The following is a 22645-nucleotide window of genomic DNA, read 5'->3' as shown; positions in this document are numbered from 1 at the left end:
CACGGCAGGACTTTAACAGAACTATCTGTATCTGACTTTTACATGACTTATGTGAAAAAAAGTGTGATGTGCAAATGGCAGGGCGTGAGGTTTGCAGCTGGCAATAGAATATTACAGAATATTCTGGTTACACAATTCCGCCTTCTCCAAAGCACAGTCAGACACAGGGACCCGGGGCCTACCTTCTCTTCCTGGAAAAACAGGCTTCCATAAACCCCCCTGGCTAGCGCTGTCCCTGTGGAACTCTGTCCGTGAATCCGTTCACCTGGGAGAAGGAAAGAGACAGAGCGTTTTATTCACAGATCTTCTGGATAGCCCATCCTACTGGCTAAATCCACTACATCAGTCAATCAATGAATTTTTAAAGCCATTGATAAGTGAATCTGTATCAAATAAAAAACAACACACGGACACACATGCATGCATGCACAAACAAACACACACACACACACACACATACACACACAATATCATATATCATATTGTCACAAGTAATGAACAATTTACACCAAAAGTGGACATTAAATCACACATTATTACAAGCAGACACAAACCAAACAAATCATATGAACTACACAAATGACGGAATATGGTAGCTTCAGAATCATATCGGAACATGTTACAGATCATCTGAGGCTTCACAGAAACAATGAATCGGGGATAATAAGGTTGCCTGCTTGTAAAATACCATTCAAAACAAAAGATGCCGAGTCATTGCCTTGAGAATTGCATCAGGCGCAGCTTCACACATCAGCATATATGCTGCACAAACACGCGTGTACCAGACCCGGATACAAATTGAGGCAGGCCCGTATGCAGCAGGACACACAGATATGGAGGTCTCTGCATTAACTGTGTATTCTGTGTATAACGTGATAAATGTCTGTTATCGGTATATACAATTTGTATTTGTTTTACGCTGCCTGTTGGCCAGGTCTCTCCTGTAAAAGAGATTTTGAATCTCAATGAGACTTTATCTGGTTAAAGAAAGGTTAAAGAAATGAGCACACACTGATTGACTGTGTGCGTACATATATATATTTAGGGGGTATATATTTAGAAGGTGGAATGGCTTCCTGACGATGCTTGGTCACGGAGGAGCGAGCGTTGCTATTTAAGTCTCCCTTTGGGGACCCTGACGTAGAAGCACAAAAACGTTCACATCCATCTTCGCTCTATCCATCTCCCCCCACCTCACATAACCTGGGATTACCAAATGAGAGACATAAATAGGCTTCATAAAACATGATATGAGACACAACGCTTGAGTTCTCTCTGAAAACTTGTCTCTGTCAGATTGGGTCTCCACTAGACTGGGAAAACTGCTGACTCACACCTTTCATTCACTGCAGGTGTCTATGAACACAGTAAAAATAACATTACATTAATGGCATTTGGCAGACACTCTTATCCAGAGCGATGTACAGTTGATTAGACTAAGCAGGAGACAATCCTCCCCTGGACCAATGCAGGGTTAAGGGCCTTGCTCAAGGGCCCAACGGCCAGGCGGATCTTGCAGTGGCCACACCGGAAATCGAACCACCGGCCTTGCGGGTCCCAGTCATGTACCTTAACCACTACGCTACAGGCCGCCCAAAATAAGCTTGGAATCAATGTTTCCTTTTGGACCAAAAATATGTTATATTTCAAGGGAAAGTGATTTGTTGATGTAGAACAGGCATCAAGGCAAGCACCCACCTGGATTTAACTATCTGAGAATGAACCCAGGTGCTGGGCAGTGTGTCAGAGGCACACAGAGCCCACATACAGTGATCCTTTTACCTTATAGGTATTTAGCAGGTACTCCTGTACAGGGTAACTATAGCTTATGGTCTTCACACACAGTCTATTATTACTGCTATGTACTCCCTCAGGTTCAATTCAGGTGAACCCTTTGAAGAGCATGTTGTATTCTTCTTCCCCTAAATTCTCAGTCAGTATTGTAGAACTCCTCTGCTTTCAGTCACCAGTAGTGATGGGTGACATCAGCATCAGACGTTCAGTTAGGAGCATTCTCATGATATATTTGTGATCTTACATCCGAAAGCGGTGGTTCCAAAGCCTGTTCCAGGAGATCTACTGTCCTGTAGCTTTTCACTCCAACCCTAGCAAAGCGCACCTCATTCTACAGCTAGAGCAGGGCTGCCCAATCCTGTTCCTGGAGATCTACCTGTTGCTTCTTTTCACTCCAACCCTAGCAAAGCACACCTCATTCAATGGATAGAGATCTCATTGAGCTGCAAATGAGTAGAATCAAGTTTGCCAAATTAGGGTTGAAATGAGAGCATAAAAGGTCCTGGAACAGGATTGGGAAGCACTGATTTAAAGGGATACCTACCTTTGTCAAGGATTCCATTGCTGCGGCACACCAGAGAACGGAGCCTATGACTTAAAAATTACAGTCCAGTTCCAAAACCAAGATGCTGCACGGAAATTTGCCAGGCTATAGCCTGGAGCCAGTAAGGGAAGACACCCACTCTGCATCAGAGTCCAGAGCACACACACCTATCTCCCATCCAAGGCTAGTCGGGCCACGCCATTGAACACAATGGAATGCTCACCCCCCTCACCCTGACCCAGCTTGCATGTTTAAACAGCTCCAGTGTTTTATGTGACACACTGATAAGACCGTTTTTATTCCCTACCACCTGCCACCTGCGCTAGAGGCCGGCTTCCCCCGGAAAGATGAATGATGATATCACACAGCCGCAGAATGAGGAAATACACAATAAAAACGGATTCAATACCACAGCCTAACGCAGGATGGGCGATAAGAAAAGCAAACAGCGTATCAGTTGTCAGCTCACGCACGGGATGATGTATTAGCTCCATTAAAACCTGAGGCTGAGGCTAAAATGAAGGCATTTCTGAGGGGATACAAACAGACGGTGCTGTGGAACAGGTGGTATACCTATGACCCCAGCAGAATTTCATCTGAGTTATAGACTGAAATATCATATAAAATTTCTAACAATGCCAGAGCATAGTGATCATTATTGTTATAATAAGTACCATAGAATGCCAGTGTCACACCTTACATCCTTTGCTTGCAGAGAAGACTATTTATAATTTTCCACTTGCACAGCTATATTACCAATGGTACAAGACTAGTTTCACAACTAAAGTTGAAACACAAACATGCTGATCAGGCATCTCACTGCAGTTCATTTCAATATTAAATATTTTATGGATTCTAAGATAGAATAATCATCATCATTGACTCCCTTATGAATATTCATTTAAATGTAATCAAGAAAAAGTCTGGATACTGGTAATTTTGTTCATTAACATACATTACAGAATGTATTAGGGGCTGTGTGGTTGAATATTAGATTTATCATTCCTAGGTCTGTTAGCAGTGTCTGTCGTACTAGCATACATGCACATCATCAGGACCATGACCTTTCACCCAACATCTCATTTCAGAGAGAGAGAGAAAGAGAGAGAGAGAGAGAGAGAGAGAGAGAGAGAATGAGAGAAAGGCGTGTGTATGAAGTATGGCAGGCCTGATAGGGAATAGAACAGCCATATTTCAGATGTTGTTGAAAGCAGGGCATAATTTCAGCACATCTCACTGGTGAATTCTTCTTAATATTTTAATTATCTGCACACTGACCTCACCATCCATTTTGACATTCTTTCACTTGTATTTAGCTGCCATTTCACTTTGAATTTGTATAAAAACGAACATTGTACGCAACAAATGTAAAAGAAGCAGGTATTGTAGCTGTAAGAACTGTTAACATCAAAGTGTGTCATATTTTGTATTGTCTTGAATTGTCTGCTCCAGACAACACATTCATAGAAATTATATCCAAACAAAAATAAAGGAGGAGTTAGGAAAGGTACAAGCCAGAAAAATGAAGGAAAGCGGATATTTTGGGTAGGTTTCTCCCTATTTGCCACACCCTGGGAGTTTTTCCGTGCCACCGTTGCCCTATTGCTCCTGTGGGTTTAGGGCAAGGTCCACTGTAAAGCGTAGTTTGTAAAATGCCTATACAAATACATTTTTTTCAGCAGGGTCCTTTGGATTCTCACCATTCCCTTTTTAATTCACAAAAATATAAATAAAGCCCCCCGGCCTTTATTTATATATGCTGGGTTTGTAGGGTGCATTTACACAGCACTGGGACTGCAGGATTAAAATACTCCCAACATATGGATGCAGAACAGGCACGATGCGGCTCTATTAAACAAATAACAAATAAACCAACTCACCCCCTGACACTCCACTTAAAGCTCCATTAGTTCTCCTTCATAAGCTGAAATTTGACAAATCAAGTCATACTCACATGGGCTCATGCGTTTTACAATAATTAGGGAAGTAAACATCTGCAATGTACCTTCCCGCTGATGCCCCTCCCAGAAGTGAAGGCAGGGCGGAGATTCTTCTAGTGCTAGCATCTTATTGGGTGGAGCTAAACATGGCAGGATGTTGGGAGTATAAACAGCGCAAACACATACACACACTCATACACATACATAGCCTCACACATTCTCATTCACCCATTCATACACACACTCACACACCGACGGCGATTGGCTGCCATGCAAGGTGCCGACCAGCTCGTCAGGAGCATTTGGGGGTTAGGTGTCTTGCTCAAGGACACTTCGACACAGCCCGGGCGGGGGATCGAACCGGCAACTCTCCAACTGCCAGACGACTGCTCTTACTGCCTCAGCCATGTCGCCCCTATCCAGCAAGAAGATCTGTGGCTGCAGGTGAACCCATTCAGACACTACAAACGAACCTTTGGGCATTTCCCAGAGTCCTCAGTAAAGCCTGAATCACTTCCCACCTCATCTCTAGCATCTTTTATTCCAGCCTGTCCAATGCCCAGACCATTTCCTCTCAGAGTCTACGGCCTCCGAGAGGTGTTTAGACAGGCAGACTTTATTAAAAGCGTTTGGCCTCGAAACGCTGAGGTGATGAGAACATTTACTCTTCTTTCATAATGCTCACAGGAGTCGAGAAAAAGCACAATACCTGCAGAGTACAGCAAAATACCTGCACAGAACAGCACAATACCTGCACACAACAGCCCAATACCCGCACACAACAGCACAATACTTGCACAGAACAGCACAATACCTGCACAGAACAGCACAATACCTGCACAGAACAGCCAACCTTGCAAATACTCCAGACCTCCACTGCACCTGAACCTCCCATCTTATCATTCTATGACTGTGTTCTGGTATGCTGCAAATCGTTTCTTATTTCCTTTGTAGTGATTATTGCTATTTCCTATAATTTTGCAACATCATAGAGTTTGCATAATTCAATTTGCATTCTATAATTTGCATTACATCAAGAATGATATAATGAAAACCATACCCTAGTATGATTTCATTCTGCTATAATGCAAATTGGGTTTTTTCCCCCCTGGTTATTGCTATTTACTATAATTATCCAAGAATGGCATATTGCTATTTCTCCTTTGGATCATTCTTTGACATTATGCAAACATTATGATATATGTGGTAATGTTGCGGTCATAGAATATTGGGCTCTGTATTAATGTATTAATGTTAATGTTAGTAATGTTAAGGCACAAATTGTCACGTTTCAGGTCTGTCTCGCCATGTTTTTTGTTGATTTATGTTTATTTATGTCGTCTTAGTCACGTAGTGTCTTATCATGTATTATGTTGTCTAGGTTCGTCATGTTGTTTAGTTATGTTTCGTTACGATTTATTTTCTTGTCATGTTTAGTTATGTCTCGTTACGATTTATTTTCTTGTCATGTCTAGTTATGTTTTCGTACGATTATATTCCTGGTAATGTTTAGTGGTTATCGTCTTAGTTTCGCGTTGTGTCATGTTTTGATTTATGTTTATTGTTACGTTTACTGGTCACGGTTTATGCATACACTTTTACATGTTTTTCCGCAAACCTTGCGTTCCGCCTTTTCTCTCTCTCTCCTTCTGTCATTCACTTCCTAATTGTTTCTATTTGTCTATTTACTAAAACTACTAACGCTAGATCAGGATTGGGTAGAGACTAACAAACTAATCATGTGTTCATGTTACCTTACGTTTCTCGTGCATGTCATTTACTAATTTACTAATGCTAGGGCAGGATAGGTTTATTACTAACGATTACTAATCTCCTTGTTAAACTTGTCATCCATCGCACCTGTTTTCCATTTCCTTGCTACGCTCTAACTAATTGTCTACACCTGTCTACACCTGCATTTATAGCCCAGTCGCGCAACTGTTCACTGCGAAATTGTCTGCCTCTGTTTACCACGCAACTCTTGAGCATTATTTACTGTTTGATTACACGTTACGATCCACGCCTGTTTACCGACCATTGTTTATTGATTTCTGTTTTGTGACCATCGTTTGTTTTTTGACTTCGTCCTTGCCTACCGTTTTTGTACTTTTGCTTCGCTGATTGTTTCATGGTTTCGACTCCCGCTTCGTCCACGACTACGCCTCTGCCTGCCGTCCGTCTGTTCATCTGCCCCGCTGACAGCTCTCCTGCTACCGGACCTCCCTGCACGTCTACCGACTACGAGTTTGCCTCTTCCCTCGGCACCGTGCTTTTTGTTTGTTTACTTTTTGTTTGGCTGGATCTACGTGTATGGACTTTGCTTGTGTTGACTACTCTCCTGGGATTCGTCCCGAATAAAGCCCTGAGGGGTCTTTATATTACTATTGTTTCTGAGTCGTGCATTTTGGGTCCAACCCCCACGCACCCGTCTCACAAATATTTACTCATACAGTAAGCATTTGTTATTCTTGTCATGTAACATTTTAAGCCAGCCATCTACCAAATAAATAACTGAATTATTTATATGAATATTTATGCAAAACATTATAAATACATGTGGATTGTTTCCTCTGCAGGTACAGTATTCTCCAGTTCAACAAACACTGGCAGATTTTATTGGCTCTTTAAAGCACAGCGTATTGACGTCATTAAGCAATGAAGACAAGCATGTTAATAGTGAATGGATTTCTATCTACATTATGACCACACACAATTAAAGGGAAATCAGGCTAACCCAGAACCCCAGAGGATTAAAACAAGTCAAAACAGACTAATATAATAATACTGTTTCTACAATAATGGGAGCCATGCCAAATATATTATGTTGACACAAATATGATCATTATATGATATGTTAAACCAACGCATTGCTTCTTTAATTTCATTTTTAATATGAAATTACCCCTCCTTCATGGCATACACATGGGGTTGGGACTATTGAGGTGTTCAAATGATTATTTGTTTCAACAGCAAAACACCCTGTCCAGATAAAGCACTAGTCCCTGTTGCAGAGAAGCACTGCAATAGTTGGAACCCAATCCCAACTGCTGCCAAAACTCACTATGGATTGAGCTGCGGCAGGACTGAGCATAGTTAGCCACAGTGTTCAGAGTGTTTAGGGGTTCAGTTAGCCACAGTGTTCAGGGTTTTCAGTGCTCCGGGTTTCAGCCTGTAGAGGCCTGTACCACAAAGCAGGATTACAGACTTAGCCAACTGCACTGAATAAAACCCCGATTTTTACTCCAGTCCATGTTCCAGATTCGGGAGGGTTCCGGGTTTTACTCAGTGCACTTATCCAGCTAACTCAGTAATCCTGCTTTGTGATATAGAGCCCCCGGGTTATTTCCCATGTTTCTATGTAAGAGTGATCCCAATCCTCGATCCCAAGAGCAATGTCCTCCACCGCAGACAGTGTTCTCAGCTGGTGGACTGCAGAGTGAGAGGCAGCTCTGGCTCACAGTGTAGAGCAGGGATGATCAACTCATGATCAACTCATGGTCCTCCAGGCCTGAGATCTGCTAGTTTTCCACCCTCCCTTTAATTGAGTCATGTGTGAAGACAGCCTGTCCAGTCAGTAGCACTAATTGTTCCGATAATTACTAGGGGAAGATTAGGATTGAAGGTCCAGATTTGATGATGGTTATATGTGTATATGTGTGCTGGTCTAAGCTGTGGAGGACATGGCAGAGATGGGAGAAGATGGGTGAACGCACTAAATCCACCACTTTGGTCAGGTTGTATGATGCTGGCCATCCTCAGATGTAAAATACCGTATTTGTTTTAGCATTGTCAAACCACTGCAAAAGTCAGGTAGAATATTGGTCATAAATAACTCATTTTTAACAGCCATCCCGTTAAATAACAGGATTGATCGTTTTTTTCCTCCATTAAATGGCCATTCACTGGCAACAGTGCTGCCGTGTTTTACGGGACACTTTTACAGTATATAATCTTTGAGAGGCATGGACGCCATTAGGCACTGGACCAGAGGTGGCCTTCATCCAATTAGGTTGGTCACCTGATTAAGTTTGGGAAAGTTGATCCCTGATTGGCTGCTGCAGGTAGATGCGCACAGATCCATTAGCGTCCTCTCAGCGTGTCTGATGGCATCAAAGCCCGACAGCAGCTGACTGTCGCTGATCGATAGCTGGCCGATGCCTCGTGAAGAGAGACGAGGTCCTCGGGGGAAACTCTATTCATTACCAGAGACTGAAGGCCCTTTAAAGGGCAGCTCCTCCATTTGAGCTCTTACGCACCAGCGCAATGAAGTGGTACAGATTACGACTGCGCGTGCAACCCAGGAAACTGGACGTTCCCGAGGATGTTCTCAAACAGGACACGTCTGGCGCAGATGTCTCGGGATCTTGCACACCTGGTTCAAATACATTATTGTTTTGGATTCAAATACATTCCTGTCCTCGATTGATCTTGCCTGCTGCCTCTGAGGCAACCAAGAGGACCAGACAGTGGGGTTAGCACTTTTTGAGAGTACTTCATAGATTACACAACACAAGCTCAGTAAAGCATAGAGAAGTATCTGAATGTATACTATAACCCAGGTCTGGGATCTTGAAGAGCTGAGCTACCAACTTGATCCAGTTGAATCTCTGCCAGTTCTGCAGTCAGTCAGGACAGATGAGGAGCTTGAGATGGAAGATGAGACATCTGTGAAACGCATATAAATCGCAGCAACGCAAAGGACCAGAGGCAGGCAATCTCCACACCCAAAGAACAGCCTAATGAGGGCATCACCTGGGAGACCATAACCCAATAGGATGCTTAGCCTAGGCACCAACACCTTGGTGGCAGGCAGCCATCCATATCTGCCAAGAAGCTGGTTACCGAGGCAACAGCAACCTGGAGGTCTACTTACTGATGAAGAGCACAGAGGACCCTGTGGCATCCATGGAAAAGGCAAATGGAGGAATTTATTTTTCAACTGGACCACGGAGCGGCCTGTAGATTAGTAGTTAAGGTAAATGACTGGGACACGCAAGGTCAGTGGTTCTAATCCCGGTGTAGCCACAATAAGATCCACAAAGCCTTTGGGCCCTTGAGCAAGGCCCTTAACCCTGCATTGTTCCAGGGGAGGATTGTCTCCTGCTTAGTCTAATCAACTGTATGTCACTCTGGATAAGAGCGTCTGCCAAATGCCAATAATGTAATATAATGTAGTGTAACCACAAAAAACCATGACCATGCCTGGCCATCCTTGTAATAGATTCTCCTGGATTTAAATCTCTTGCATCCAAACATGCTCATGCACATGTCATCGAAAATCTTTGGATTTCATCTGTGGTGTTTTGAAATGAGCAGTAAAATGAAAAATGCCGTTCCTCATTGCAAGGTATAATGGTGCCCGTTAAATCTGCTGCACGGTAGGATCCTGAGGGACCGTAGGGTCCGGGGGACCTGTAATGAGGTGGATAATCCAAATGAGCACTTTGTAGTGGTGACTGCAGGAGACACGACAGCTATGTGTGTAAGCACAAATGACTAACACTGTCCCAGGTGGGGGGTGCAGCTGGCTGCACGTTAATTTAGGAAAAGGAATTATTTAATTAATTAAACCAGTGAGGGTGTGTCATCCGTCACCCCCCCCCCCCCCCCCCCCCCACCCACCCTTCACATTAAGCCTGATGTTTACATAGCCCCATTCACCCCTCCGACTAATCCAATTGCAAACACACAGACACTCATGAACTAGGGGGTGAGCGTATTAGAATCAGAACAATATGTTATTTTCCTGCACGTACAGCCTTCTGATATGATCAGATGAAATATGGGGGCAAGATGTAGCCTTAGATGTTCCGCTGTCGGGTACATGCTCTTCCAATCTAGATTCTTATCTCAGTCCCACCTAATTGGCAGAACTAATTAAACTGCCATCATTATCGGCACCTACAGTCCTGAAGGTAAAGTTGGTGACGTCACTTGCAGTAGTGTAGAATAGTGTTGTGTAGTGTGGTGCTGTTAAATGTATTGAAGTATGCTGTGGTGTGGTGCACACATAGCAGTGCAGATGTGTTGTGGCAAAGTGCTGGGGGGAGGGACGCAGTGCACTATGGGGTTTGTAGTTTTAATATGCAACACTCAAAGCATAGCGTAAGTTAATGTGATGTAGCATAGTGTCTGAGTAAAACATGAGGCGCATTATGATAAAATGTGGTCAGTGAGCTCGACTTAAAGGGCCTCAATAAATGAATACTTAAACAAGTTTAAGGGGAAAAAATGTCAGAGAGACAACCACTTCAAGACATGGACAACAGCAGAGAAAAAAACATTATCCCATCATGCTCAGGTGTAAAGCTACTGAAGCTCTCTCACAACATGAACTTGTAAATTGCTTTGGATTAAAAGCGTCTGCCAAATGACAAAAATTTAACTCCGGGCCAATGACATCATCACTGTTTCTCACCTCAGACCCTAGAACCCTTGTCTGCTTAGTCTATTTAACTATCTGGCCATTTAACAGTCTACCTATTGCACATGATGCTCTGGTAGGTCAGTAAATGTGCATTTCTAGAAGTCATTCCAGAGGTACAAACACTACACTATAAACACAAGACATGCCTTAATGTGCCTTCCACAACAGCTACATTAGAAATGTGAAATGTGTTTGTGAATTACAGTAAACCAAAAGTACATAATAATACAAATAATTTCTTTAGATGACAGTCTCTGATATTTTCTGCACCATATTCTCCCTGCTGCCATGCCACAGATCCTCCTCGTTAAATGATAACCCAGATTGATTAGCAAAGTGTCACTTGGTCATTTCTGCCCTACCTTAAATGCTAAATGATTTATGCAGTCAAAGGAAGAAGCTTGAATTAGATTGGCCTATGCAATTCTAAACCTGTGGTATTTAGAGCCTCACATCAGCTGCAAGGCTCTACATTCCTGTGTCTTCAGGAGGCTGTGTGTGTGTTCTCCTTTCTCCTACATCTTTCCCTCTCCAGACAGCTGAGCACATCCTAAAGAAGACGCACACTACAAAGCCAAGCCACAGTAAAATCTGATCACAGTATCTCATTAATAAGACTGTACACACAATCCTAGTTAGGATTTGCAATGGTTTACTGTAGACACGGCATATTAATAATGTGAGTTAAAGAGCGGATGCTATTCATAAACAAACAGGACTTCACAGTACACGTCAGTTAATCATGGGGACATCCATTCTCATATGACACAGCTTCACAGCGAATGGTGCGCTTTTGAGCGGTGGAAAATAAATATATAACCAGCCCACCCAACATGGCATATTCAATTCATCCAGCCTCCAAATCACACAACTCTAAAATCATCCAAATAATCACACTCACAAAAGGCAGCAGGTAGTTTACGTCATTGAAATGTATTGTTCAGAACCATGGACAGTACTCCATTAAACCTCACACACAGCAGGTTACAAGCCTTCCACTGCATATTGACCCAGCAGATTTTGAAAAGGACTGCTAAACACCGGACTGCTGATAATTTCTCATTTAGACTGATTAATTAGCTCTCTTTGTTGATGACCTCTGTAGCCTACTGTGATTAATTTGAACTTTTTCTTCTTTAATTTTCCTTTTCTAATCTTTATTTTTTTTACCCCAGTAAGATCATTTAACAAGGGCATTCTCAAATTAGAGCAGCTTCCCCTCGAACACTCAAAGATGAATTTCTTTTTAAAAATGGTCTTGTTTGAACTTCTGATAATATGGAGCTGGCTAGAATCTCTCTCTCTCTCTCTCTCTCTCTCTTTCTCTCTCTCTCTGTCACACATACACATGCTCACGTGCGTGCACACACACACACATACACATAAACATGCACGTACACACGCACGCACGCACACACACACACACACACATACACACAAAGAAGCTGTCCCCTTTTTGGTTGCCTCCCATCATTTCAGTGGGTAAGAAATGTCAGTCATGTGCAGAGCCACCTCACGTGTCTTAATGTGAGAAGCCAATATATTACACACTGACTCAAAATCTGAATTCACCACTATTTGCATACACTGCTGTTTTCATGACAAAGTAAGTTGCTTTGTCCAAAAGCATCTCTAACTGAATAAATGATGTACTGTTGATCTAACTGAATAAATCGGCAGTGAAATGGCCTACACATCCCAATTCTGTTTTAACTCACAATAATATTTTTGAACTCCAGTGAGGATTTTTCATATGTCTGCGGAGGTTTCATTGTAAAGCACAGTAAATCTATAATCAATGAACAGGACTCACTGTCTTTCAAAAGAGGACGGGAATAATATTGAATAATGCGAAGCACTGGCCAAATTCTTAATTAGCTACTCACAGTTTCGGTCCACATCGTAGTTATTTTTTCTTCCAATATCATTGGTGGGTGCATCATTTCATTTTTTTCCCATTTGTATGGCATCGTCTTTGAAAAGGTTTGATCAAGAGCCTCTAGCTGTTTTTGTCTCTGGAAAAAGCCACAAACAAGATACCACTGCAATTGCGCAGCCTATTTCAAATCAGGTCTTGGAAGATTTTGAAAATAAACTCCAAATAGCTTCCTTTCAGTATGATATTTCGAAGTAAATTGCAGTATTCTTAATACTTCAAATATGAACGCCAGTCAATATCATACAATAATGCCTAATAATTTAATATGTCCATGCATTTGAAAAAAAAATATGTCTCGGTTCACGACCAGCATCCTAGTATCGGGTCTCAAGCGATTAGAGTGAAAACAGAATGTAATATTGCAAATGGCTTAATAGAAGGTACCTTTGATATTTCGGAAATTCTGCGTTATGTAACAGCATCTACACCTGCAAGGAACGGCTCTCGACCACCCGCGTTGTTGGTTTTATCACACTCTCAATAAGGCTGGAAATGCTGAGACCTCAGGCGCACTGCCGAAGCATCTGACCGCTGCTTAATATGCGATGTAGGCTTGTGACAGCCGAGATGAACGACGTGCCATTGGACACTCATTTCTGTTGTTTTGGTGCAGCTATAGCAAGCCACTGCGGTGTATGTTTGCTCTGTTTAAATCAATGAAGTCAGAAAATACGGTCATTTGAATAGAAAAGTGACGAGAGGAGAGGATACAAAATAACAGCCGAGAGCGCCCCCCCCCCCCCCTCTCTCTCTCTCTCTCTCTCTCTCTCTCTCTCTCACACACACACACACACACAAACACACACTGGCGCACGCGCGCACGCAAGCTCTCTTGCTCTTTCTCTCATGTAGGCTAGCCTAAATTGTGGCAAAACAAATGGAATGCACGGTATGCACAATATGACCATTGAGAATGATCATTTACAAAGGAGACTATACGCCACACACAATAACCAGTCTCCATTAAACAAACCACGAAGAACAAAGTGAAATTAGATAACGGTTTTGAATGATTAGCGACGTATCCACCCTTCCCAATGCACAAACATAACCGATTCCAGTTAAGTTACATGTAAATAATGAGAAGCCCCTTTAAAAGCCCCTCTGATTCGGATGAGGATACAGCAAGGGAAAGCAAACAGTCGATGTGGTAGCAAAGCATTCGGTTAACACATATCATTGGTCTGAATCTAAATTCATGCTATGCAAATAAGCGAGTATACAATGCATCGTTCACATACCAGTGGGAAATTAGCAGGAGGATTCCAGATATTCCGTAAATTGTAAATTTTTCCTTCCGTTACGCTGACAGGAGGTGACGGACCCTGCTTCTTCGAGTGGCTACCCGCATCCGCCAGATCACGATGCACGCGGGGAATGGGGGATGGTTCCACTGAAGACGGACGTTACATATTAATGACGAACTTGAAAGGAACACCCAGTGAACGACTATATCCAGTGTTGAGGGGAGGCTATCACGTGAAACCCCTATAAGAAACAACGTAGCCTAGTCGAGGAATTATGCTTCTTTCCGAATAGGGTTGAGGACACAGTAAGGGTTGGTAATATATCGCTAGTAATGGCGTTTACATGCGCAACATCGGCAGCCTACATTACTCTGTTCTGAATGCGACAAGCAATTCAGATGTATGCCTAGATACAGTGTGCATTTACGCTTGTTTTCTGCTTTAAAAAATAATACCACAGCAGTAAATAACATTTGAAACCATAGGTTTTAAGAATAGGCTAGGTTAGTCCATCAAGATCCCCGGCTGTTGTTTAACGTAGATTGATATTCGTGTTAAACACAGAGTGGCTCGTCCGCCCTTATTTCCCATCATTCGTTTCAGTTTCCTAGTCTACAGATAATATGAGAGAGAGGGAATTAAACATGAAGAACGATCTAATACAGACCTGACACCAATAATGTTGCACAGTGTCTGTGATAGTTTGATAGTTGTTTACTACTTGGCGAAAGGCCGTGCATTCATTCCCGATGACCTGCCAATTTAATGTGCATCATTTGAGATGTTCTGTAGGCTATAATTTGCATCGGGGCCCTGTTGTCTGGACCAATTCGTATCTGTCTGTGTGAACCCATAAACAAATCAACGGTATCATGTTATCCAAAAAATATATATGAGCTACAATTCAAGCATGGCCATTTAAAGATCAGCCATTTAAACGATGTCTCAGATGAAGAGAAATAAAGCTTGAGATGCCATTTCCTCGAAAGTGAAATTGTAGGTGTGGCTCCGTCAACATTAACTCGTATGTGGATGTTTAGTTCATAAAACAGAAATTACATCGCTGTACAATGTAGCAGTCGCGCTTGTGAATAGCCTAGGCCTACTGGTGACGTATGCCCTTAGCAGCATCTACTGGCTTGTGCTTCTATCGCGTTGTCATGGATGCACGACAGCTTCCATATCGGGGAAATAAATATGAAAATCAGAGTCATATTACTCATTATCATTATCCTGCCGTCAGGAAGCGTGAGGGGTCTGCGGCTCTCATCCTACACAGAAACGGGGTGTGTTGGTTTCTATTGTTCAGCTTCCAGCACTTACTTAAGATCAGTTAAAGCAGCTTACTACACAGTTAACTCACTGGACCTGGTATGCACTGGTTTCTCATTTTCGGACAAAGTAAAATAACTAACAGAACCTGCGGCTCTCGAGGACCAGGTCTGAAGTAGTTATACCTATCTATTATAATCATCCAGGTCGACACGGAAGGTTGTCTTTAATAAGACCGAGTCCACTCTGATAACGATATAAAGTCGGCTATGCGTTTCATGACAAAAATGCCCAAGTATATTTCCTTATTTCCTTCCCAGAAAGGGAAGTAAAAATGCAAATCCATGAAACATCGGCATTTTGAAGCTGCTGTCCAGTCTATTGGTGCTGAAATGAACCACAGCGCATGAACTACTAAATGTAAAGGCTATCATCAACCATTGCTTTTAAATGCAAGTTTTATTCATGTCTACATACTTCTAGTTGGTGCGTTTCCAGAGCTGTAAGACAGACATAGGGATCTCAAGTGCAATCAGTCTAAATTGACCCATACATGGGGGGGGGGGGGGGCCTTAAGCAATACGAAGCTAATGCATATGCTCCATGAAAAAGCAGACTGAACATCGCCTTGTTTATAAAATAGATAAATCAATGGGTTAATGCAAATGAGCAAATTGAGCGAATCCAGCCGAGGCGAGCCAACAAGGAGGAAACATTTCCGGAACAAGACGCAGGACATTTGTATGTTTGGCGAAGAATAACGCTGCTAAAAATATAGGCCTATTTTAGTTAAGCTATAATTAGCCGGGATACAAATTAACCGCAACAAAACCATCTCAGCACAGATAGTCCAACTTTTCATTATTCATGTTTTACTTCCTATCGAAAACGTTACAGCCTCTTGTAGTGAATATGAAATTGATTGAGTATTTGGTTAAAAACATTCAGATCATATTTTAGTAATGTTTAGGATCTGAAAATGACTGTGTCCAGGAACTTGTCCTGGGCCAGTTCAGGTAGTTCTACTGTTTATAGGGACGGAAATATCCTGTTGAAATGGGCGATCCGCCTTCAATTTCCTGGCTGCCTTGAGCCCCCAGCATGCACCCCTAAAACACATGTTAATCAGCTTGTGTGTGGTGATCAAACAGCATGTTAACAACACGTGTTTTTAATAATTTCACTTGAAAAGTAATGTTCCCTTCTAACTGGTAATTGCAGTGTAAGGTGTAGTGGAGGCCAAAATTGTATCCTGAAAGGATTAAAGCAGTATAATGCATTTGTGGAGTAAGGCTTTGGGATCAGGAGGTATTAGTGAGGAGGTGTCATATCTGTTTTCATGCCAACTTCTGGCCTCAAGTACTTAATTAGCCCTAATATTGATAGTTTAGCTATTTGTCAATAAGCGCATGAATGACAACCAAAGAATGTTCTTGTGCCCCTATATGAAGTGTTTTACTGTGATCTAATCTAAGAGTGAACCAGTGTTAGGTGTATGAAGTGAATTACCACATTGAGCCAGGGCAATTGTTGGAAACAAAAACATGCATATACACCGGCCCTCCAGGACTGGAATTACGAACCCCTGTGTCAGTATCAGAGTATGTAAGCTAGCAACCTAAAGCACTCTTGCAATTGGTTATCATTTGGGTAAATTGCAGATCACTAGTTTAGAATGTTGCTGTCAAATTTTTGCTGGAGAACAGAAATGGGACATTGCTGAATTGTTTAAATTGTTTATGTCTTTTGCATGTGCACTGAATACATTTTGGTATTTGGTGCAAGCAGATGTTCTCATCCATAGTGACTTACATAAACTGCTTTTTACAAGTACATATAGTATAATACATTTATGCAGCTGGATCTCATGCTGATAAAATATAAGGTGCGAAGACTAGTAGACTGAATATTGTTTAACATCAGTATCTAAAATACAAATCATGGGGAAGAAAAAACCACCAATTCAAGATTAATTTTAGTGAACTGCATTATGGATCCATCTGATCATTCCTCCACCATCTTCGATGATAGTGAAGAAACATAGATGACGACATGGCGGCCTCTAGTGGCATCAAAACAGGTGTACGATGTTAATGAAGAGAGTAAGTCTCTAAACCTGGGGCGTTTTTAAAGGGATTTTGTATTGTAATTGTAGGGAATATTTGATTGGGACAGGCAGTTTTTATGTGTGATGAATGATGTTGATGTGCTGGTGTGGCAGACATAGGGGCATTTGGTGGTTTGTAGTCTAAAGTCTTTCCCGATTCTAAAGTCTGCACTGGCAATTCCAAGTCTCAAAGTCTCACTTAAAGCAGTGTTATGTCTTCAGAGGTGGAGTATACTGCACACTGTATTGTGTTCACACATATAAACATGCATATCTGCTTTAAATCATGCCAACACACCATGAACCATGGGAAATATTTGTAGCAAAATATGGATCAATATATCTAGACTTATTTTTGTAACATACATGGTAACATACATATGTACCTGGATGAATGGCATTGCTGTATAAAATAATATGAATAGCATCTTCTTGCTTTCAACCAAACAAAAGTAAAAAAATCCAGACTTTACGGGGTTTTCTGTTCAGTTGTTTACTTGCATCTTTTAGAGAATAATCTTTTTAGAAAGGTAATCTTTTTTTCATGAAAGCAGGTTTTATGTGTTATTTGGAGTGCATACTAAGCATTGGTCACCTCTGGTTTCACCTGACTAGCGATGATTAAATAATTATTTTATTTTAATTGTTTGCCCCATATGACAGAGTTACGTAGGCGAGATGTCAACTGGGCATGAGAATTCCTGGGATGTGAATACTATAAATGCATTATCGACGGCATGCACAGATACTGGCCTAATGTAGCATGGGTTATTCCTCATCGGACATTTAAATTTCCCAAATTAGAATGGTGAACATTTGGTACAGTGTTGGTTGGAAATAAAGTCAAGATATACTTGCATCGCTAGGGCCTTGGGCATCCTAGCTAACGCAAATCTCGAAATATCGATGTTTCCAAAGTTACAAAAAGCTCGTAGCTTGCGAACAGAATTTAAAGGGGTGTTAAAACATGACGTTCTGTTTATTCTATTAGTTCTTTTGGCGCTGTCAACTGGTACAGCGTGTGATGTTGCTTTCATGAACGTATTTGCCTCGCCTGAGCCCGTCCGTCTGTCCGTTGTTTGAGGGCTCCCTCCCTCGCACCGCAGTTCTGTTTCGTTCAGCACAAAGACTGAAGAAGAATTGAGCATGGCGCAGCCTTCAGAATGTCGCACGGTTGACGTCACTTCCGTCTAAATAAATACGCGTCACACGCATGCTCCTTCCTTTCCGGGTCCGGTCTCAAAGCAAGTTGCAGAGGTATGTGAATGACCTGCCCGTGTAATCCGTTTTATATTTCAAACATCTTGTTCCAAATCATTCTTAAACCTGAATTTAAGGCCAAAGTTCCTTTTCCTCAACGTACCGGTTGAATTATTTTTCAAAATGGATTCATTGGTAGATCAGATGGGCGTTATATTCGTCAGTCATCCTGTGGACAAGGGATAGGCCCATCGTTCGCACAGGGCTGCTAGCTAGCTAAACGTACAACTACATTTTTATTCGAGCAGGGGCCCTTTAGAACAGGTGTCTATATTTCCAGTTGAGTGATCGACGATGTTTTTGTCTACTAACTGTATTCACTTTTATTAGATAAGTCCAAAGCAAGTCCACTTCGCTATGTGTCTTACTTGCATCCAGCAAGTTCCTGTCTGTTGTAATATGCTAGCTAGTCATCCAGTTAGCAGTCTTACAATTCGTGGTATTTATAGCAAGCACCTACATAAGACATGGTTCAATGCAAAGCTTGCTGAAAATATGCTTGCTCCGAGTTATTAATGGCTAGATCTGAGTTTTATGATCATAAGACTGGGTATAGGAATGCTGACTTGGGACTTGCGAATTCGTAGCTTGCCCAACCAGTACTAGGTACCTAGCCAGCTTTAATGTTTTAACTTCATTCAGATTTCTCACAGCGTTGTTTCAAGTGTTTCGCGGTAACTTGCATCAGTTCTGTAACCCTAGCGATTTGCTGTGCGATGATCTCTGCCCAGCTCGGCTAATTTGGCAGTTGCCTCGCGTAAGAGGATGGGTGTGCAGACCGTACACAAATCCCGCTCTCGACTTTAAAGTTTTCCGGTCAGCAGTTCATAATCAGCTTGCCTTCATTTGTTGTCTGAAGTTCCTTTGACCACATTCTTTCCCTATCTGGCTTCAGATGTTGATGCCCAAGAAGAACCGCACTGCCATCTATGAGCTCCTCTTCAAGGAGGGCGTCATGGTGGCCAAGAAAGACGTGCATCTGGCCAAGCACCCCGAGCTGGCCGACAAGAACGTGCCCAACCTCCACGTCATGAAGGCCATGCAGGTGAGTGTGCCTGCAGTCCAGCTGGTCTGTATCCCCTCTGCAGTATGGGTGTGTTCAGGCGCATCAGTAACTTCCTACATGTGGAGTTCAGGGCCTGATTTTACAGTATGACTACAGGGATTTCCACCCATTGCATTTCCTGTTCAGGGAACTAAATATTTTTTGTCCACATACCACAGTGGCTGGTGCCTGCCTAAATTCACTGGCTAATTTATTGTTTTACCAGACAAATATTCAGAGTAGACAAGGACCTCCAAGTGATGGGTGCTTACCTGACACACCTACCAGTCACAGATGAGATTCTCCCCAGCATGTGGCTGGTGGAAATTTACCTCTCAAAAGTTTAAAACATGCTTGTTGGTGCTGATGACAGCCACTGTCCAGGATTGCGCAGAAACATTCATGGTATGGGCCATCTCATTCTGGTTTGAGTGGACTTGTCTGAATGAGGTTTGGTGCTTTCTAGTTTGAGCTGTGTATGTTGGGAGAGGGATGGTTCCGTCTGACTGTGGGTCGATTCTTATCCACCGCAGTCTCTGAAGTCCTGCGGCTACGTCAAGGAGCAGTTCGCCTGGCGCCACTTCTACTGGTACCTGACGAACGAGGGCATCCAGTACCTGAGGGACTTCCTGCACCTGCCCTCTGAAATCGTGCCCGCCACCCTGCGTCGCCAGATCCGGCCCGAGACTGCCCGACCCAGACCCAAGGGTGAGTACCGTTCCCAGATACACTAACAAAATTAGGTCTGTAGTTCAGTCAGATTAAGGTGTATACATGACATTACCAAATTATAATGTTGTTTTTGTTGTGCATGTAAACTGTTTAGAAAACGAATGTAGGCTGCTGCTGCTTACCGGCTTTATGGGGACCATGCATATTTTTGGGTGTTCTGTTGTCTTGCACGTTGTGTGTTTTTACTTAGTTAAAATCTGAAAGGTTTGTGAGACTAACGGTCTTGACATCTACTTATCCCGATAGCTCCAGTGAACTAATTTTCAATTTCACAGCACAAAGATTAGAGGCTTATGGAAATGGCTGTTGGCAGAATCTCTGTTGGTAGTGGCTTCTGAACCACAGCTAAACTGACCAATCATCATGGGAGATGCTACTGTGTGTGCTTGTTTAGCCAATTAATTCTGCTGTTTGTCACTACCTCAGTATAAAGGTTGTAGGATGGATGATTCTGCACCAAGTCATGCATGTCTGGTGGCTAAGTCTTTGAGACAGAAGTTCCCTGGAGACCGAAACAAATGTGACCAATTTCTTGCTGTTATTGCTCTTCTGAAAGATGGCTTAAGTGTTTTAATCTGCGCTAGCATGGTGTGTGCATATGAGCGACAGAGCTGGAGTCTTGACTGCTCAGGGATTGCGTGTGTGTTAATTGAAGCTGATCTGGTGTGCGTTAAACTGAAGCTGATCTGGTGTGTGTTAATCGAAGCTGATCTGGTGTGCGTTAAACTGAAGCGGATCTGGTGTGCGTTAAACTGAAGCGGATCTGGTGTGCGTTAAACTGAAGCGGATCTGGTGTGCGTTAAACTGAAGCTGATCTGGTGTGCGTTAAACTGAAGCTAATCTGGTGTGCGTTAAACTGAAGCTAATCTGGTGTGCGTTAAACTGAAGCTAATCTGGTGTGCGTTAAACTGAAGCTAATCTGGTGTGCGTTAAACTGAAGCTAATCTGGTGTGCGTTAAACTGAAGCTAATCTGGTGTGCGTTAAACTGAAGCGGATCTGGTGTGCGTTAAACTGAAGCGGATCTGGTGTGCGTTAAACTGAAGCGGATCTGGTGTGCGTTAAACTGAAGCGGATCTGGTGTGCGTTAAACTGAAGCTGATCGGGTGTGCGTTAAATTGAAGCTAATCTGGTGTGCGTTAAACTGAAGCTAATCTGGTGTGCGTTAAACTGAAGCTGATCGGGTGTGCGTTAAACTGAAGCTAATCTGGTGTACGTTAAACTGAAGCTGATCTGATGTGTGTTCCAGGTCTGGAAGGGGAGAGGCCAGCTCGTCTGGCCCGCGGTGAGGCCGACAGGGACACCTACAGGAGATCTGCTGCCCCCCGTAAGTACAGAACCCTGCTCCTGCCCTCTACCCCAGCACCCTAACCCTGCTTGCATGTGGTGCGTGCGGGTATAAAATGGCGGCATCTCACCAGTGTTTCTCTGTGCAGCCTGCGCTGATAAGAAGGCAGAAGCTGGTGCTGGAGCAGCCACAGAGTTCCAGTTTGTAAGTGTTCTTCTCTGCCTGCTGTGCCGGAGGGGCTCATGGGAAATGAAGTCCAAAGCCAGTTCCAAGTGCTCATCCTTTAAAGGGGCAGTTCATCCAAATTAAATTAAATGATTCCACTTACCTAATACCCAGAGTACTACCTGTCCAGATGAGATGATTATTATTTAAGATGCAGTTCACCTGTATATATTGACCACTATGGACCACTCTTGATAATCAACGCGCCAAGAATTTACGTTAAAAAAAGTAATCTAAATGTGTGCATTAGCAGAAATTTGGCGCGCAGTAGAGGAAGCAGTTTGGGTTTTAAAATGTAAATTTGAGCTGTTTTGAGTAACAGGCATATTTGGAAAAACCAAATAAGTTTTCAGCACATTCATTACCTGAAAGACTGGTTTAAAGAGGTGCAATATCACTGCATCTAAAGTTGTAAAATCTAGAAAGTTTCTGGATGGATAGATACTCTGGGTAAGTGGGAACCTACTTGAACTATTTTTTGGCAAACTGCACTTCACATTGGACTACACTACCCATCAACACCTCAGAAATGTTGCGTTTGTATATTGAACTATAGTCCTATGTTGTGAGCTTTTCCTAGCAAGTTAATCTGACTGGGCTTCAGTGATGTGGACTAACTTTTCTTTTCTGTTTGGTTTGAATGCAGAGAGGTGGATTTGGTCGTGGCCGAGGAGGACAGCAGCCTCAGTAATCCTACTCCCTTTCTGTACAATAAAAAGTCAAAACAGGGTGCAGGGTGTCCTGGTGGTTTTTGAGTTGACAGTGTGGCATGATGGGAAGATTGAACTCACGCGTTGGCTCACTTAACTCCAATGAATTGTCGGATG

At 42.6% G+C, this 22645-nt stretch overlaps 2 protein-coding genes across 3 annotated transcripts in view; one reads left to right on the top strand and one right to left on the bottom strand.

The window, feature by feature from the left end:
• The window catches only part of LOC133110756 (protein kinase C and casein kinase substrate in neurons protein 1-like), a 53453-nt gene extending 39353 nt beyond the window's left edge, over nt 1-14100 (bottom strand). Inside the window, exons 1-2 of one of the 2 annotated variants that reach the window (XM_061221053.1) lie at nt 13886-14100; nt 183-265 (exon numbers count right to left, since the gene is read on the bottom strand). The gene's annotated coding sequence lies outside the window, so the exon portion shown is untranslated. Of the gene's footprint in view, nt 1-182; nt 266-13028; nt 13232-13885 lie in introns of those variants that run through there. The other variant, XM_061221054.1, reaches the window with a different exon arrangement.
• A 4274-nt stretch (nt 14101-18374) lies between these two features.
• Nucleotides 18375-22546, top strand: LOC133110027 (small ribosomal subunit protein eS10-like). Its single transcript, XM_061219849.1, has 6 exons — nt 18375-18527; nt 19426-19575; nt 20109-20283; nt 21555-21632; nt 21742-21797; nt 22465-22546. Exons 2-6 carry the CDS (start codon nt 19426-19428, stop codon nt 22507-22509), a joined length of 504 nt encoding a protein of 167 aa, XP_061075833.1. The 5' UTR covers nt 18375-18527; the 3' UTR covers nt 22510-22546.
• Nucleotides 22547-22645: the final 99 nt, after the last annotated feature.

Source organism: Conger conger, chromosome 14 (assembly GCF_963514075.1).
Source record: "Conger conger chromosome 14, fConCon1.1, whole genome shotgun sequence".
Lineage (NCBI taxonomy): Eukaryota > Metazoa > Chordata > Actinopteri > Anguilliformes > Congridae > Conger > Conger conger.
This window is presented reverse-complemented; position numbering and strand designations above follow the sequence as displayed.

Bases quoted from the DNA above. Each gene is read 5' to 3' on its own strand.
- LOC133110027 (XM_061219849.1), top strand. From the start codon at position 19,426: ATGTTGATGCCCAAGAAGAACCGCACTGCCATCTATGAGCTCCTCTTC. The intron at 19,576-20,108 runs GTGAGTGTGCCT...TATCCACCGCAG, and splicing joins ACGTCATGAAGGCCATGCAG to TCTCTGAAGTCCTGCGGCTA. The intron at 20,284-21,554 runs GTGAGTACCGTT...TGTGTGTTCCAG, and splicing joins TGCCCGACCCAGACCCAAGG to GTCTGGAAGGGGAGAGGCCA.